The following is a 17,999-nucleotide window of genomic DNA, read 5'->3' as shown; positions in this document are numbered from 1 at the left end:
CTCCTTCCTCAATGAAGCAGCTGGAAGCCGCATAAAGGGGAGGAGGAGAAGCGGATTCTAGCTGCCTCATTGAAAGACATACAGGAGAACGCTGCTCCCACCCCTATTGGTGCGGTGGATAGGGGGAGGTGCTGGGCACTGAGGAGTACACAGTGGGGGGCCAGAAAAGAAACAGAACGATCAGGTATGATCTGTGCAGCGGTGACAAGCAGTGATCTCCTCCTCCTTCCTCCCACGGCTTTCAGCTGTTTCATTGAAAGCCATACAGGAGATCGCTGTCTGTCACTGCCGCCCCTCCCACACACCCCTAGACCCAGAGCTGCACGCCCCCACCTTATTTCCACTCAATGCGAGTGGGCGAGTGGAAATTTCATATACCAACCAGGTTGTCTCCTTATTAGATATGGGCAGACTCATGGTTCTCAAAAAATTCCTGATCCTGCAAAGCCTTTTCTGTACAAGTTGGCTTCCTGGTCATCATTTTGCTCATAGAGAATGGTTGCGTTTGATTGCTGCAATGCCTGGAGTTGGTTCTGCTTATTACCTAATTGTTGCAGAAGAGGAATACCAATCCATGTTGCTCTGGGTAGTTGGAAACAGAATGGGGGGATCCTGGTTACCCTGGAATTTTCCAAACATGTTCACTCTGATAAATAATGCATGAGGAATGATGTATAGTTGAAGACATGAGGCCAGTGTTACCCTAAATAGTACAGATTCTGCAGTGGTTACAGTAGAGTATTAAAGCGGCTTTTACTGTATTTTGTGTTGTAGCATCAAGCAGTGACTCGGACAGTGAAAACCTGGAAGATGATGACGAGCAGGATCGGTGGGAAGAGCAGCAGATTAGAAAAGCTGTCAAATATCCACAGGTCTGCAGTTCACTTATTGTATACCTGATGATCTGTCTAATACTACTTGTTTCTAATTCTCTGGTCTGAAGTTTAGCAATGGAGAGTTTTCCAGGAACTTGGTTCATTCGGAAACATACATTTAGTGCTCCTGTTCACTTTTATTTATCAACAGGAGTACCTTTACACAAGGTTTACCCCTGAAGGGGTTCTCTGCTTCACAAAGATACAAAGTAAGTGTTCAGCTTCCTGGCTGTTGGGTCTGCTTAGACACACGGCCTGCTTTAGCACAGACTGAAATTTACCTTCAGATGTTGACCTGGTCAGAGTCCCTGTTTACATGGCGAGACAGACTTGGACACATGCTGCTTGTGAGTCTGTGTTCACGTACTGCTCCTGCAGCAGTCTTCTGAAAAGGCAATGCTTACTATGTCAAAGGATACTCCCTTTTGTGGACATCACCCATTTATCTCCAATGAGTCTGAGGCATGATCAGGGACCTTTTCTCCACTGAACTAGGCACTTTCTCTTTGTGCAATAATAGACCATCCATTTGTCACATGGGTTAGCTCTTTGAAAACCATTTTTGTACAGATTCAAGCGGTACGTGAGTTTAACAATCCTTTTGTTACAACTTTTATGTTCCTTATTTGTTCTGTCATTACAATTGCAAACATTTTATGAAAGTAAGATTTTGTGTTGTGTGTACCAGCAATATAAAGTATAGGTCTGCAATTAACAAATGTACTGAAAAATATTTTCCTGAATTAACTTGTCCCTACTGGCTGTACGCATATATGTGGTAGCTGCGTGGGTGAGCTTTTTAAGCCTTAAAGTTGCTGCACATAGGTGTCCATGGGGATCGGCTTTGCTGTGCTGAGAGCACAATCACCTCATACTCTCAGCACAGTAACTAAGCTGTCACAGGGAAATATGCATTGGGAGCTTCAGATCACTCACAGCCAATCACAGCAGTTGCACGATCAGCCCACCTCTGCCTCCCAGCATTTATTTTCTCCTAAAATCTGGGGGGTGGAGGGTGACAAGGGGTTAGTCAGTATTTTCATGTGATTGTAAGCTGTACAATAAAACAGTTATTTTTTTTTCTTTTATTAGAGTTCTTCATTGTTGTCTTTCTTCTGCTAGGCTATGAGTGAACATACCTTACGTGGAGATAGTCCACCTCAAGTAAAAAGGCATGTAGAGCCAAAGCTGGTGCCAATCAATATGGAGGACATAAAAAAGAAGCTGACAACAAGGTATTTTTACAGCATACCGTTTAATTTAAAGGATAAGTGCACTTGAAATTAATGTCATCCCTTTACCGTAACCTACTCTCCCTCGCCATAGGTGCATAACTATCTCCATTTAACAAGTGTGTACTTTCTGGCTGCACCTGGGTATTTCAGCACCATAGGCTTCTATGTGGTCTTTACTCTCTCTCAGGCTTTGGGACACTGCCTATTGAAAGCTGTAATGAGCAGGTGCAGCCGGGACAATGAGATTTGCTGGATGTAAAAATTACTAACGACCATCACATTGAGGTAAGTATGCACCTATGGAGGAGGAAGGTGGGTTAGATTATGCCAGGGTAAAGGTGAACGTGGAATAAATGCACTGTTATAAAGTGCACTTTTTCTTCAAGACAGAATTATCATGGGAGATCAGTTGATCCAATTGTGATATTTCAGTTATAGGTGGAATCTGATTCTGATCAAACAAAAAGCCATCGACATGTATCCTATATGAATTGTACATGAGAACTTGGCATGTGAATTGACTGTGGTGCTGTTAATCCTGCAATAACCCAGTTCTACATGATAATTCAGCATATGAATAGACTTTGGGGTCAAAGCCTGGATAGCACTATGCTTGCATCTTATCTTGTGCATCTGGGTTGACTACTATGAGTCTGAGCCTGGAGAAATGTTAACTGGTGTGTCCATAAGCATAAGCAGCCCACTACAGCCTCACCCACTTGAGAGGTAATTGGAAAAAGGAGAGACCCCCAAACACTGGGACTTTAAGGGCTTAGAAAGTACTGGAGGTATTAAACAAATTATACGTTTTATTGTAACAAAAGGTGATCACACAATCACATACAATACATCATACAGAGGCATACAATACATCATACAGAGTCATAATAAAGCATCACAATCAGAAAATGAAATTCTATGATAAAAGATACCCAATATGACTGTGTTTGACTGGTCATAAAAATACAAATTTGTATCATCATAGACGTAACAAAGCTGCAGAGATACTAATCTAATTGTTCCAACACGTTTCAGAGTGATTCCACTCCTTAGGGAAAAGAGAAGAACTCTACATATGGGTGACATCATCTACAAGATTAAACATATTTGTATCTTTTATGACCAGTCAAACACAGTCATATTGGGTATCCTTTTCATGTAATTTCATTTTCTGATTGTGATGCTGTATTATGACTCTGTAAGATGTATTGTATGTCTTTGTGTTATCACCTTTTTTGACAATAAAATGTATATTTTTTTAATACTTCAAGTACTTTCTAAGCCCTTAAAGTCCCAGTGTTAGGGGGTCCCTCCTTTTTCCAATTGTTGTCATGGGGATGTTGGCTTATAATCAGGAATTTTTCCCTTCTTTTTATGTATTGAGAGGTAAGTTGCATAACAAAGATCCCTATGACAAAGTTTTAGTTCTTTCTAGAAACATTCTATAGATTTGAGTAAATGTACATTGAGTAGACTTTCTATCTCTAGGTCAGAAGTTGTAGTTGAAGCGTTTTGGTTTCACCAACTGACCTATAAGCTGGAATTACTCTTTAACCTTTTTGCTGCCACCAACGTATTTCATGCGGCAACAAAATGCTTGTAAACATTACAAAAGACACAATGCACATCAAAATTAAGTGGTATGCAAAAGAAAACCTATATATAAAAGTTTAAGTAATGCTAAGAAGAATTGAGAGTTCCAATTTATGTGGTAAAATGTAGAGATGAATATATGTCCTCCTAGATTGTAAGCTCGAAAGAGCAGGGCCCTTGATCCCCTCATGTTTTGCATTGTATTGGTATTGTTCTGTCACATGTTCTGTCTCCCTTTGTAATGTACAGCGCTGAGCGAACTATTGGCGCTTTATAAATACTGTATAATAATAATAATAATATGTCACCTCGTCCTCTTGAAATCAAAGAGCACCACCACCAAAGAAGCAAGATCAAGTAGACTCTTCTAATGTAAAAGAGTCAGAAAAGCATGGATTCAAAACGGATCTGGATACCGCTCAATTGTTTCTCTGTATCCTAATTTGGAATCTCGTCCCTCATTGACCTCCAGCTTGTCTCACATTTTTCAATAGTGGCATTCACATACAAAAAAAGTACAAAAACATACATGGCGTAAAACCGTATGGATAATTTTATTAAAATCCAGTTAATACACTAAAATATCCAAAAGTGTAACAGCGTTGTGTGTACATCCCACAGTGGTCCCAGGAACCAGTCAAACTCGTGCAACATGTCCAACAGCAAATCCTGTAGTGTGATGATTGTACTCCAGGTTTTGGACATTCAACTTATTACATATTTTACATATTCCTAACAAGCAGTGAAAATGCCTACCATATCTCTCATCTCAAGGAAACACAGAGCAGGGGCACGGGAAGATGGGAGAGAGCAGAGTGCTTAGTCCAGAGTTGATTAACTTTACTGCATCTCTTGTTAAATTGGAGATTTACAAACCTACCACAAAGGTTGTTGGATCCTTTTTTTAAAAACGTATGTAATGCTAGATGAGAATAGGTGTTAAGTTGAATTTCCGGCGGTTTATGTGTACATGCTTGCTTATAGCTAAGTTGGCGAGATAGAGAACCATGGAGAATCAAAGAGTTAGTAGAAGTGGAAATCCCCAGGTGCTTGGACCTTTCCATAAGGTAACCACTGGGGGTACAATTCTACTTTTGAGTTGCAAGTTCACTTGGCATGAAGTTATCAAGCTGCAATCTCCACAATTTAGTAGTACTCTTATTAGCTCTGTTGTATATAAAACGTCGGACTTAATTGTTTTGGGTTTGACAGACAGAAGCTCAATGAAAGTATTCTCAAATGAGCTTTTCATTGAAACTGGAAATTTTTTAGTAGCCGTCAATATAATTTTTACTTTCTTTTGTCTTCCTTCTTCCCAGAATAGCCTCCATTCAAGAGGTGCATCGATCTCATCTGCTTGACAGTGAAAAATACACACATGACCTGGAAAATTCTAAAAATGTTCTTGAAAAATTGGAGAAGTCATCAAGTGAACAGAGTTTCAAATTTTTCAAAGAGATGAAGATTTATGTGGAAAATTTTGTTGATTGTCTTAATGAAAAGGTGGGTCACTTATGGACATTGAGCAACTGATATAAGTAGGTGGATTGGTGAACATATTGAAGGTGTGCAGACTTGGAGACAATTGCCTTGTGAATGGCATTGGGACTTCGTTGCAGTACAGTTTAACTTTGAGTCAGGAATCTGAAATGACAAATTCATTTACACAGCTGGGTTAATTGAAGGAAACATCTGTAGGACCTCTGTTGGGCTTTTGATTGCATCGAATCGATTTTGCATTTCTATACAAGTCTGTTGGAATGCAAAACCTGCCTAAAGTGTTAATAAACCCGCCTATCCTTTACAGCCAAGGAAGCTGCCATCTTGGCCTCTCTTTGATCTGCAGTTGCAATGGTGTTGCACATGTGATCAGCTATGACACCAGCCATTTGATGGTATGACAGTTCAGTTGAGAGCTTAGTTAAGCACACTTGTAACTGTGACAGTTATTCAAGACATGTCTTGACTATAACTGCATTGTGAAACAGCTAAATTGGTGGGTTTTGTTCTCCTTTAAAGCAGGTCAGAAGGAGGACACTTGCAGGTCAAGTGCACCAGCCACTAAATGATCCCAGAAGTGTCTCAAACATTTGTCATGGACACAAGCCTAAATCCCAAAATATTATCCTGTTAAGTGAACATTAAGTAAGATCAAATTGGATCTAAACCCACATATAAATATACAAAAAGGCCTATGTTTTGAAAATCTATTTTTTTCAAGCATATATGGTTATAAATTACTAGTTCTAGTTTTAATTCCCTTAAATTACCTTATTGTACTTTGCAATATAAACACTTCAGGCCTTTCACATCCACCATTCGTAAAACCAGTGCATTCCTTAAAAGTCCCCGGCTGCCTTTTCTGGCTAGTCTCATCCACTTTCAGCCAACCTCCCCTTGAAGTCCTGCACTTGTGCATTACGAGGTAGTATGATACACATTCATGTCAGTGACAGCTATTGCGAGAGGAACTTAGTTGCCGAGAAGGAAAGTGACTTCACCCTAATACAGTGGCATCAAAGAGATGCTGGGACTGATAATTTAATGAACTACAAGTCCCTTCTGCAGACCAACTTGTAGTCCTCAATAAAACACGGAAGTGGTAATTGCTGTACTTTTAGCCCATTGGCACTTCCTCCAGCTCTGCACAGACAGAGAGCTGGAGGAAGAATCTGCAGGAGCCTGGCATTACCCCATGATCCACTGATCATGTTTGCAATGCTTTGGAGACTAATTTACAAAGAAAAAAATAAATAACATTTTTCTTGCAAATATATGTGCATTTATTTTATATTTTTCAGATGGGCTTCCGCTTTAAAGAGCCATTGGTATGTGAGAGCAGATGCCTCCAGATACCTGCATAGTTACATAGATTGAAAAATTACATAAGTCCATCTAGTTCAACCAGCAGAAAAAAAAAACCCATATACACAGTCCTATACCCACAGTTGTTCTAGAGGAAGGAAAAGAAAATGTCCATCCAGCTTTTTTATTCCATGCTCTGGGGCTCTTGAAACTGTTTTTCAATGAGCTTCTATGGCTAGAAGAGGCTGCTGTGACCCCCCCCCCCCCTCCTGCACCTATGCAAAGGCCTAATAGTAAGGTGCAGTAGAAAGTGGGGTTAACTTCTCAACCACAAACTCAATCTCTCCTAACAGGAGAAGTTCCCCATGACTGGTTGACAGCTAATATTGTAATTATCCACAAGATGCACAGCAAGATAGAAGCTGGCAATTACAAGCCAGTACGTTTTTAAAATCAGTTCTAGTCAAGTTAATGGAATCACTCTTGAAAAGAAGAATCGTTGATCACTTAATAATACACAGCTTGCTGGACCCAAAGCTGCATGGCTTTACTGAGAGCAGATAATGTCAGACTAATATGATTGATTTTTTTGACCATATTACAGATGTTTTGGACTAGGGTGTTGCTGTGGAGTGGACATAGCATATCTTGATTTCAGCAAGGCATTTGATACAGTTCCACATAATGATCTACACTGCTCAAAAAAAATTAAAAAGGAACTTTTTAATCAGAGTATAGCATCAAGTCAATTAAACTCCTGGGATGTTGATCTGGTCAGTTAAGTAGCAGAGGGGCTTGTTAATCAGTGTCAGCTGCTTTGGTGTTAATGAAATTAACAGGTGCACTAGATGGGAAACAATGAGACAACCCTCAAAACAGGAATGGTTTTACAGGTGGTGGCCACTGAAATTTTTTTTCTTTACTCATCTTTTCTGATTGTTTTTCACTAGTTTTGCGTTTGGCTAGGGTCAGTGTCACTACTGGTAGTATGAAACTGATTAAGTCAGTATTTTTTATTTTGGTCAGCTGTGATTAGCAATAGCTGATCATATGCTACAGATGGACTGTGATTGGCCTTGTCTATACATGTGATCACTGAGCAATCACAGCTCACAGCACAGTTGTCAGCAATGAATGGAAACCATTCATTGTTTACAACTGTCATGTGATCTGCTGTGATTGGTCACAGTGATTACATGACACGGGCAGTGGGCCGGTGTAGTGATCTGTCGTCGGCTGTGTCCTGTGGACACATCCAGTGACAGATCGCTTCGGAGTGCGCACCAATCCTGGTAGGACATCATATGACATTTTCCCAGGCTAATCGGTTCGCACTCAGCCGTCCTATTGCAATAGACTGGGCGGGAAGGAGTTAATCTCTATGTAAGTGATATAACAAGGTTTGTTGAGGAAGGTATGTATCTTTGCTTATGAAACAAAGGTGTGTAATAGGGTTGATATCCCTGGAGGTGTCTGTAACATAGAACATGATTTGGCATTGCTGGAAGATTGGCCAAAGAAGGGGAAACTGCAGTTCAATGTTTCTAAATGTAGAATAATGCACCTAAGGGAAAATGAATCCCTTTGAGTACAACATTGGGGGTACAGTGTTGGCCAGCACTACAGAGGAAAATGATTTGGGGTACTTATTTCAGATGATTGCAAAATGAGCAAACAATGTGACCAGGCAGTGGGGAAAACAAATCGAATTCAAGGATGCATCATTAGAAGAATCATTAGCAGGAAGAAGGAGGTCCTGATTACCCTATATAGATCTTTAGTGGGACCTCACTTAGAATACTGTGTCCAGTTTTGGAGACCTCACAAAAAGATATTGATAAAGATAAAACAAGTCTGGAGATGGGTAACAAAAATGGTGAAAGGTCTTGGGGATAAAATATTTGAAGAGACTTTAGGAACTTAATATGTACAGTCTGGAGGAGAGAAAGGGAAGGGGAGACATGACTGAAACCTTTAAATACATTGAGGGGGCGAATATGGTTCAGAAAGGCAATATTTTCAATATGAAACCAAAATCAAGAACACGTGGAACATGACCTCAAACTAATCTTAGAAAGTATTATTTTAATGAAAGGGTAGTTGATGCTTGGAATAAACTTCCAGCGGAGGTAGTGAGCCAGTCAGCTGTAAAGGCTTCAAACATGCTTGGGACAAACATAGATCTATACTCAGACAAAAAAGTTACAAAAAAAAATAGAAACCATGTATTGAAAAAAAACGGACCTCACAGTCTTCTTTTTTTCTGCCGTGATTTTTTTTATGTTTCTAAACTGTTGGAAGTTCTCATCCTATATTTTTTTCTGGGGATTTAGAGTTCCTGAGGTCATCACTGTGAAATTTAGACTGACAGGAAAACTTTTGGAGGTGACTGCTGTTGTATATTTTGCCTTGTTCAAAACTTTGCGCTTGTATCAGATTTACCATTAGATTAAATTGTTTACTATATGTTGGTATGTTTGTTCCTAGATTCACCAAATTAATGAGCTAGAAGAAGAAATGTTTCAGATTTTGAAAAATCGAGCCAGAACTCTACTGGAGCGTAGGCAAGATAATCTCCGCAACGAGTCGGTTGCAGTTCAGAAGCTTTCTGGTGAGTTTATTTGAACCATAACATATTTTCGACATCCCCATCCTTCTCTTCACTGCACAAGACATACAGTGGTTGTTGTCTGTTATATGTCAGGAAATGGAGTAACAAGCGATGTGGACACATCGGACGACATGATGGAAAAGCAGATTCAGGATTGTGAACTACGGAGGTAATGTACAAGAATTCCAATTTTGATGTTCGCATTACTTGGAGTTTGTGAGTTAGCATTTCATTGTTTTTGCCTGTCTACAGAAGGAAGAGGCGGCGAAGGCGGGTGGAGTCTGGAGAGGAAGATCACTTTGAAGGAATGTCGAGTGATGATGAGCTGACGACAGACCTAGAGAACAACATCCAGAGAAGTCGAGGTACCTGTAAACACAGATACTTTTATATGGGGAAATTTTCAAAAAAGTACTATTATATGCTAATATTAACTTGAATGAAGGTGACCTAGACCCTAAATCCTTTATGTACACTGAACCTTACTACTGGCCCACTGGTATGATTACTGACCTCACTGACCAGTAGTGAGACACAGGAGTGGGCAGTGCCAAGCTTTGGCTGCAGCTCAAGTCAATGATTGCATAATAGAGTTTTGGACCTCCCAAGGCACTTTTGAAGCTATGTAAATTTGTATTTAGGTTCCTGCTTTGCAATGATGCCATATTAATAAAATAAATAAATTTCCCTATCAGGAATTCAAATAATTAAAACCTAACAGAGGTTGTAATGCTTCTCTGGCCTTCCAAAAGGAAAGAAAAACTTTGGGCTGGAGTTTACCTTAAAGCCCCATTTTGGGCTTATAGTGTTTGTAAACCCAGGACCCTGCATTCACTTTTCTGGTGCCCCGCAGTACACAGAGCATGGAAATGCAATTATTGTAGCAAATATAAACTGCTAAAAACCTTTTCTCATCAGCAGTATATAGCAGTCTTGTGACTTCTATCAGTGTCAAGCAGAGCACGTTAAAGCTTGTAGGAGTAAATTTCTTTCTGCTGTAGAAGGACCTCTGTCTGGACAGTGCCAAATGGCCCTGTGCTGATCACATGCACTCTCCCCAAAAAAAAAAAAACCCCTCTAGCATTACACACCAAATTGAGCATGTGTAGAGTGACTCCGCACGATATATCTTATTAGAAGATAAGAGAGGGGCACTGGAAGAAGGGGAGGATGAGAGAGGACAGGATCAAATAGAGTTTTTACACAATGCAGGGAATTAACCCCTTAGGTGAGTATAACAAGCATGCTTTACTGCATATACAGACCAATTTTACTGTTGTAGGTTTAGTAATACTTTAACTACTTCTTGACTGCTCTGTAGCCGAACGATGGCTGCAGTGCAGCTGTCGAGTTTTGGGAGCGTGTCATATGATGTCCTCCCAGAATGATCCCCCAGTCACGCGTACCCAGCGCTGTCTGTGATTGCTGTGTCCTTTGTCCATGTAAATACACTTGCCGGTTATTGGCAGTACTTTCCTCACACTGTCACAGCACGAGGAAAGTACTGCTGCTAACTGGCAACTGTGAAAGGAGACCTCTATACTGAAAATCTGTGCCCTGATTATCCGTGCAGCCCCAAAGTGCCCAACAGTGCTGCCAATCGATATCAGTCAGTGCTGCCTATCAGTGCCCATCAGTGCAGCCTCATCAGTGCCTCCTCATCAATACCCACCAGTGCAGCCTATCAGTGTTGCTTATCAGTGCAGCTTCATCAATGCATATCGGTGAAGGCGAAAAATTATCTGTTTGTAAAATTTTAAAATGGAAACAAAGAAAAAACTTTTTTTTTTTGTTTTTTTTAGCAAAAAATAAAACACCCAGTGGTGATTAAATACCACCAAAAGAAAGCTGTATTTGAGTGAAAAAAAATTATACAAATTTCATATGGGTACAGCGTTGCATGACCGCGCAATTGTCTTTCAAAGTGCAACATGAGTTAAAGCTGCAAACATACCCAGGAATTGAAATTAAAATTTTGGCTCATCTATGTGGTCTTAGTTTTTTCAAACACTGAGGGTTGTAGTTCTCTGAAATTATAATGGGGTATTTATACATAACTATTTCATATTGAAATATGATTTTTATTTTTTTTTTCATTTTATCAGTAAACCTTAGCATTTTGAAATGCATAAAATTAATTTACCTAGGGAGTGATGCATCCCACTGTGAGGAAAATAATCTTCAAATGGTGTAGATTTCAGATGATTGCCAATTGGGTCCAGCATTGGCTGACCCAACAAATCTAACCCAAGAACTGACCATTTGATACAAAAGGAAGCCTCCAGGAACCCTGAGATGTAATCACAGAATCTTAAGATTACTTGCTGCCGCTGGTGTTGAAGTGCATGCATCTAAAGTCAGAAAGAGATTGCACTACTGCACCTGTATGGGAGGTATGCCAGGGAAAAGCCTTTCCTGTCTTAGGAACAATATTAGAGCAAGATCTGCAGATTGCTAGTGCCATGCCGGTCTTCTGCAGCTCTCTCAGTATATCTACTTGCCCGGATTGGATGTCCGCGCAAGCAGATATACTGACAGGAAGATTCAATGAACTATCACGGCACTCCACAGCGGATGTCGGGACTTTCAGTTTCTCCTTCACAGAGGAGTGACATGGCCGTGTGGCCACTGTTTTTTTTATGTGACAGCCAGCAGGGGGTGGGGGGTGAAGAGAAGATCTCTTGCTCTAGCTGTCAAAATGGGGTATCGGTGGGGAGTGGGGGGCGGTGCCTTCATAACATGTTACAACCTGAATATGGGTAACGTGTTATGAAAGGTGAAGTTATCCTTTATTGTGTCAAATATCCAAATTACTTGATCATTTCCATCATCCATGTTTGCATTAAAAGGTCCCACCCTTCTATGTAATTTTTTTCTTCACCTGCAGAAAACATCTTGGTACAGTGCAAGACCATATTTGACGATGTCCATGAAGACTTCTGTCGAATTAAGAATGTACTGTGTAAATTTCATGAATGGCGAGTGAGGTTTTCTGAATCCTATTATGATGCTTATATTAGCCTGTGTCTTCACAAAATTCTAAATCCATTGGTACGTTTGCAGCTGATTGGATGGAATCCTCTAGAGGTGGGTTTGCATTATTTGGCACTGGCTTAGTTATGACAATTTTTTTCCATTGTTTGAAATGTCATAGCAGGTCTTTGATTGGTACATTTAGGGCATGTTCACACATAAGCATGCATTAAACAGCATTAAAAATGCTTGAAAAATGGATTTGCATTGCCTTCCATTGACTTGCATTGACACACATTTATATTTTATTTTATTTCCTATGATATCACATCCTTTTCTGTTTGTGGGTTGAGAGAAGAAGTGAGGGAGAAAACTAGAGACAAAGATAAACACATTTTTGTTTTGGAGAGGCATTGGCAAATGGATGTCTAGTATAATAGCCCTTATCATTGTGATTGTGCTAACTGTATTGAGGTGGAGGAGGCGGATGTGGAGATTGGGGCAAGCCAGACAACACTTTTGAGTGTATCCTTTGCTCACACAACATGAGAGTGGGGGGCAGTTTTGGACCTTATACCAAGATGGGACTCCATAACATTTTTTCAATATAGTTTTGTAGCCTCCCTGGCGGTATTCCCGAGTGTAGCTCGGGGTAAAGTTTCAGTACCACAAGCGGTAACCCCGAGCTACACTCGGGCTTACCATGCGGCGCCGCTCCGCAATCCCGCGATCACTTACCTTGTCCTGTGCTCCCGCGATGTCCCTCCTGCAGTGTCCCCGGCAACTTAATCCGGCGGATCCCGGCATCTGTCATCTGGGTTCCGTCCCCTGCGGGCGTCCGGACGTAAGGGGGATGGAACGGCGGGAAATTTGAAAATGACAAAAAGTGACCTTCATTAAAATCACTAAAATAACATAGTAAAACATTACTGTATCAAACCATTTCACATATATTTTGTCCCTAGTGCTTTATCATGTGCCCTACCTGCATTTTTACTGTTCTTTTTGCCTGGAAACTGAGAAATGTCCATGGCATCCAAAAAGCGTCCCTTTAGGTCAAAATTGGTTTTAGACCAGCTAGAGAACAGCGATAGTAAATCAGAACCACTTGCAGAATTGAGTGATAATGATTCGTGGGGAAATTCGTCATCAGACACTGAAAACGATTTTGTGACTTTGCTCAATGATGTGCGAACTTGGCGCTATATTTCAAATTTCAGTGTTTTTGGTTTGATTATATTATTGAATTAAATTTAATGTTATTTTTTATGATTATTTATTAAATTATAATATATGATTTCGTGTTTCAAGTTTTATCCTACCTGGGATGTTTACTAGACTATTGTTCGGACAGATTTAAGTGAGTTATTCCTAAGAATTACAGCCCTACAATATAAAACGCCAAATTTCCATGCAAAATAATGATACCGTTTTCAGCACCAAAAATCTGAAATAATCATACCGCCAGGGAGGTTAAATTTCCTGGGTTCGGTATTGTGTACCTCTGGTAATATCTTTTCAGTGTTATTCTGTGCTTGTTCTTTTAGGATGTCACAGATCTGGACCAGATGCCGTGGTACTGTGATCTTGAAGAGTTTTGCTTCACCAAGGAAGAAAATGAGAACAACATAGAGGAAAATGCAGATCACAAAGTGCTATCGGCAGTCATTGAGAAAACTGTAGTTCCTAGAGTTTCTGGTAAAACAAATTTCATAAAGGTCATGCTTCATACACAGGGGGTGTCTGCTTTCAAATATGCAATGATATATATATATATATATATACACACTATATTGCCAAACGTATTGGGCCAGCCCTCCAAATCATTGGTTTCAGGTGTTCCAATCACCTCCATGGCCACAGATGTATAAATTCAAGCACCTAGGCATGCAGATTGCTTCTACAAAAATTGAACATTTGTGAAAGAATGGGTCCCTCACAGAGCTCAGAGAATTCAACCGTGGTACTGTGATAGGTTGCCACCTGTGCAATAAGTCCATCCATGAAATTTCCTTGCTACTGAATATTCCACAGTTAACTATTAGTGGTATTATAACAAAGTGGAAGCAACTGGGAACAGCAGCAACTCAGCCATGAAGTGGTAGGTCACATAAAATGACGGAGCAAGGTCAGTGCATGCTGAAGTGCACAGTGTGCAGAAGTCGCCAACTGTCTGCAGAGTCAATAGCTAAAGACCTCCAAACGTTGTGTGGCCTTCAGATTAGCACAACAGTGTGTAGAGAGATTCATGGAACGGGTTTCCATGGCCGAGTAGCTGCATCAAAACCTTACATCACCAAGGGCAATGCAAAGCGTCAGATGCAGTGGTGTAAAGAACGCCACCACTGGACTCTAGAGCAGTGGAGACGTCTCTGTGTTCTCTGGAGTGACGAATCACGCTTCTCTGTCTGGTAATCCAATGGACATGTCTAGGTTTGGCAGTTGCTAGGAGAATGGTACTTGCCTGACTGCATTGTGCCAAGTGTAAAGTTTGGTGGAGGAGGGATTATGGTGTGGGGTTGTCTTTCAGGGGTTGGGCTTGGCCCCTTTGTTCTAGTGAAGGGAACTCTTAAGGCGTCAGCATACCAAGACATTTTTGACAATTTCATGCTCCCAACTTTGTGAGAACAGTTTGGGGATGGCCCCTTCCTGTTCCAACATGACTGCGCACTAAATGCATAAAGCAAGGTCTATAAAGACATGGATGAGCGAGTTTGGGGTGGCGGAACTTGACTGGCCTGCACAGAGTCCTGACCTCAACCTGATATAACACCTTTGGGAAGAATTAGAGAGGAGACTGCGAGCCAGGCCTTCTCGTCTGGCATCAGTGCCTGACCTCACAAATGTTCTTCTGGAAGAATGGTCAAACCTTCCCATAGGCACACTCCTAAACCTTGTGGAAAGCCTTCCCAGAAGAGTTGAAGCTGTTATAGCTGCAAAGGGCAGGCCAACTCAATATTGAACCCTACGGACTATGTGCGTGTAAAGGCAGGCCGACCAATACTTTTGGCAATATAGTGTGTGTGTGTGTGTGTGTGTGTGTGTATATGTATGTATGTATGTATGTATGTGTGTGTGTGTGTATATATACAGTCATGGCCGAAATTGTTGGCACCCTTGATATTTCTCCAGGAAATCATGTATTTCTCACGAAACGTATTGCATTAACACATGTTTTGCTATACACATGTTTATTCCCTTTGTGTGTATTGGGACAAAACAAAAAAAGGGAGGAAAGAAAGCAAATTCGACATAATGTCACACAAACCTCCAAAAATGGGCTGGACAAAAGTATTGGCACCCTTTCACAACTGCGGATAAATAAGAATGTTACAAGCATGTGATGCTCCTGTAAACTCACCTGGGGCAAGTAACAGGTGTGGGCAATATAGAAATCACACCTGAAAGCAGATAAAAAGGAGAGACGTTCACTTAACCTTTGCATTGTGTGTCTGTCTGTGCCACACTAAGCATGGACAACAGAAAGAGGAGACGAGAACTGTCTGAGGACCTGAGAACCAAAATTGTGGCAAAATATCAACAATCTCAAGGTTACAAGTCCATCTCCAGAGAACTAGATTTGCCTTTGTCCACAGTGCGCAACATTATCAAGAAGTTTGCAACCCATGGCACTGTAGCTAATCTCCCTGGTCGTGGACGGATGAGGAAAATTGATGAAAGATTGCAACGCAGAATAGTCCGGATGGTGGATAAGCAGCCCCAAACATGTTCCAAAGACATTCAAGCTGTCCTGCAGGCTCAGGGAGCATCAGTGTCAGCGCGAACTATCCGTCGACATTTAAATGAAATGAAACGCTATGGCAGGAGACCCAGGAGGACCCCACTGCTGACACAGAGACATAAAAAAGCAAGACTACAGTTTGCCAAAATGTACTTGAGTAAGCCAAAAGCCTTCTGGGAAAACGTCTTGTGGACAGATGAGACCAAGATAGAGCTTTTCGGTAAAGCACATCATTCTACTGTTTACCGAAAACGGAATGAGGCCTACAAAGAACAAAACACAGTACCTACGGTAAAATATGGTGGAGGTTCAATGATGTTTTGGGGTTGTTTTGCTGCCTCTGGCACTGGGTGCCTTGACTGTGTGCAAGGCATCATGAAATCTGAGGATTACCAAAGGATTTTGGGTCGCACTGTAGGGCCCAGTGTCAGAAAGCTGGGTTTGCGTCCAAGATCCTGGGTCTTCCAGCAGGACAATGACCCCAAACATACGTCAAAAAGCACTCAGAAATGGATGGCAAAGAAGCGCTGGAGAGTTCTGAAGTGGCCAGCAATGAGCCCAGATCTAAATCCCATTGAACACCTGTGGAGAGATCTTAAAATTGCTGTTGGGAAAAGGTGTCCTTCCAATAAGAGAGACCTGGAGCTGTTTGCAAAGGAAGAGTGGTCCAAAATTCCGGGTGAGAGGTGTCAGAAGCTTATTGATGGTTATAGGAAGCGACTGATTTCAGTTATGTTTTCCAAAGGGTGTGCAACCAAATATTAAGTTAAGGGTGCCAATACTTTTGTCCAGCCCATTTTTGGGGTTTTGTGTGACATTATGTCATATTTGCTTTTCTGCCTCTGTTTTATATTTGTTCCAATACATACAAAGGGAATAAACATGTGTATAGCAAAACATGTGTTAATGCAATACCTTTTTTGTGTGAAATACTTGATTTTCAGGAAAAATATCAAGGGTGCCAACAATTTCGGCCATGACTGTATATATATATATATATATATATATATATATATATATATATATATATATATGATTTATACTGATTGTGCAGGAACAATTTATTTTGTACCGATTTACATTTGCTTATGTACCAGATGATAACCAAACCAGCTGCGCGATGCTAGATTTTCTGCTTCAGTTTGTAACTATTGCTCAAACCTTATTTTGCCATCTGATGACGATGGACAACATATCTGGTTTACAATGTACCAAGTGTAAGTTGCGCCTTTTTGATACTCTTTTGGACTACGTTGTTTGCACTTGGACTTAGAAAATGGAGGAGGGTAAACAAATAGGTTATGTGTGTAATTTAAAAAGATATAAATGTTAATATAAATGTAACTTATGAAAACAATAAATGAAAAAGCTGAACTCCAAGCAGGCATAAAATACAAAAATTGCTGCAGCTCTGTAATCATTAATACATCAATGCATGTATTTCTTTTAAATGCAAGAGGTGTAGGTACCAGAATTTGATTTTGTATCAGCATGTTGTCCCCTGTACAGCAGGGCTCAGAATAGGGGAAGAGGAAGCAGTACAAGGAGCCAGTCGGTTGTGCTGCAGTGCACATGTGCCAACAGGGAATGTGCTGATAGGAGGAGAAAGCTGAGTGTTGGAGATCAACTCATTGGTGAGCTGCTTCTCCTATTACTGGGAAGAGATCTGTAAGTGTTACTTAAAGCTGATCTCCACGTTTAATGTCCCTTTAAACAGTTTGTTTGGGCCAAGTTGATTCAAACTATTTGCTGCATTAACAAGTGTGCTTGCTGTGTGCTTTGTATTAACTGTATGTAGCCTCAGCTACACACAGTATACAGTGGTGAAAATAATTATTTGATCCCATGCAGATTTTGTAACTTTGCCTACTTAGAAAGAAATGAAGGGACTATAATTTTTTATCATAGGTGTATTTTAAGTCATAAGAGACAGAATATCAACCAAAAATCCAGAAAAAAAAACACATAATACAAATATTATAAATTGAGCTGCAGTTCAGTGAGTAAAATAAGTATTTGATCCCCTACCAACCAACAATAATTCTGGCTCCCACAGACTGGCTATGTGCTGATGTGGTACACAGATTAGGCCTGTCAATTTAATAAGATGCTCCTAACGACAACTCGTTTTGTGTATAAAATACACCGTCCACAGAATATTTCTT

General features: G+C 40.5%; 1 protein-coding gene across 1 annotated transcript in view; it reads left to right on the top strand.

The window, feature by feature from the left end:
• The window catches only part of GCFC2 (GC-rich sequence DNA-binding factor 2), a 45,183-nt gene that overhangs the window by 12,524 nt on the left and 14,660 nt on the right, over positions 1–17,999 (top strand). The window contains exons 5-12 of the mRNA XM_089656117.1: positions 775–872; positions 1,998–2,110; positions 5,023–5,206; positions 8,996–9,119; positions 9,213–9,288; positions 9,372–9,484; positions 12,007–12,206; positions 13,640–13,790. Coding sequence (XP_089512243.1) covers positions 775–872; positions 1,998–2,110; positions 5,023–5,206; positions 8,996–9,119; positions 9,213–9,288; positions 9,372–9,484; positions 12,007–12,206; positions 13,640–13,790 — 1,059 coding nt within the window. The remainder of the gene's footprint in view (positions 1–774; positions 873–1,997; positions 2,111–5,022; positions 5,207–8,995; positions 9,120–9,212; positions 9,289–9,371; positions 9,485–12,006; positions 12,207–13,639; positions 13,791–17,999) is intronic.

This window comes from Staurois parvus, unplaced genomic scaffold (assembly GCF_062004578.1).
Source record: "Staurois parvus isolate SC_StPar_1 unplaced genomic scaffold, SC_StPar_1.0 ptg000886l, whole genome shotgun sequence".
NCBI classification, from domain to species: domain Eukaryota; kingdom Metazoa; phylum Chordata; class Amphibia; order Anura; family Ranidae; genus Staurois; species Staurois parvus.
This window is presented reverse-complemented; position numbering and strand designations above follow the sequence as displayed.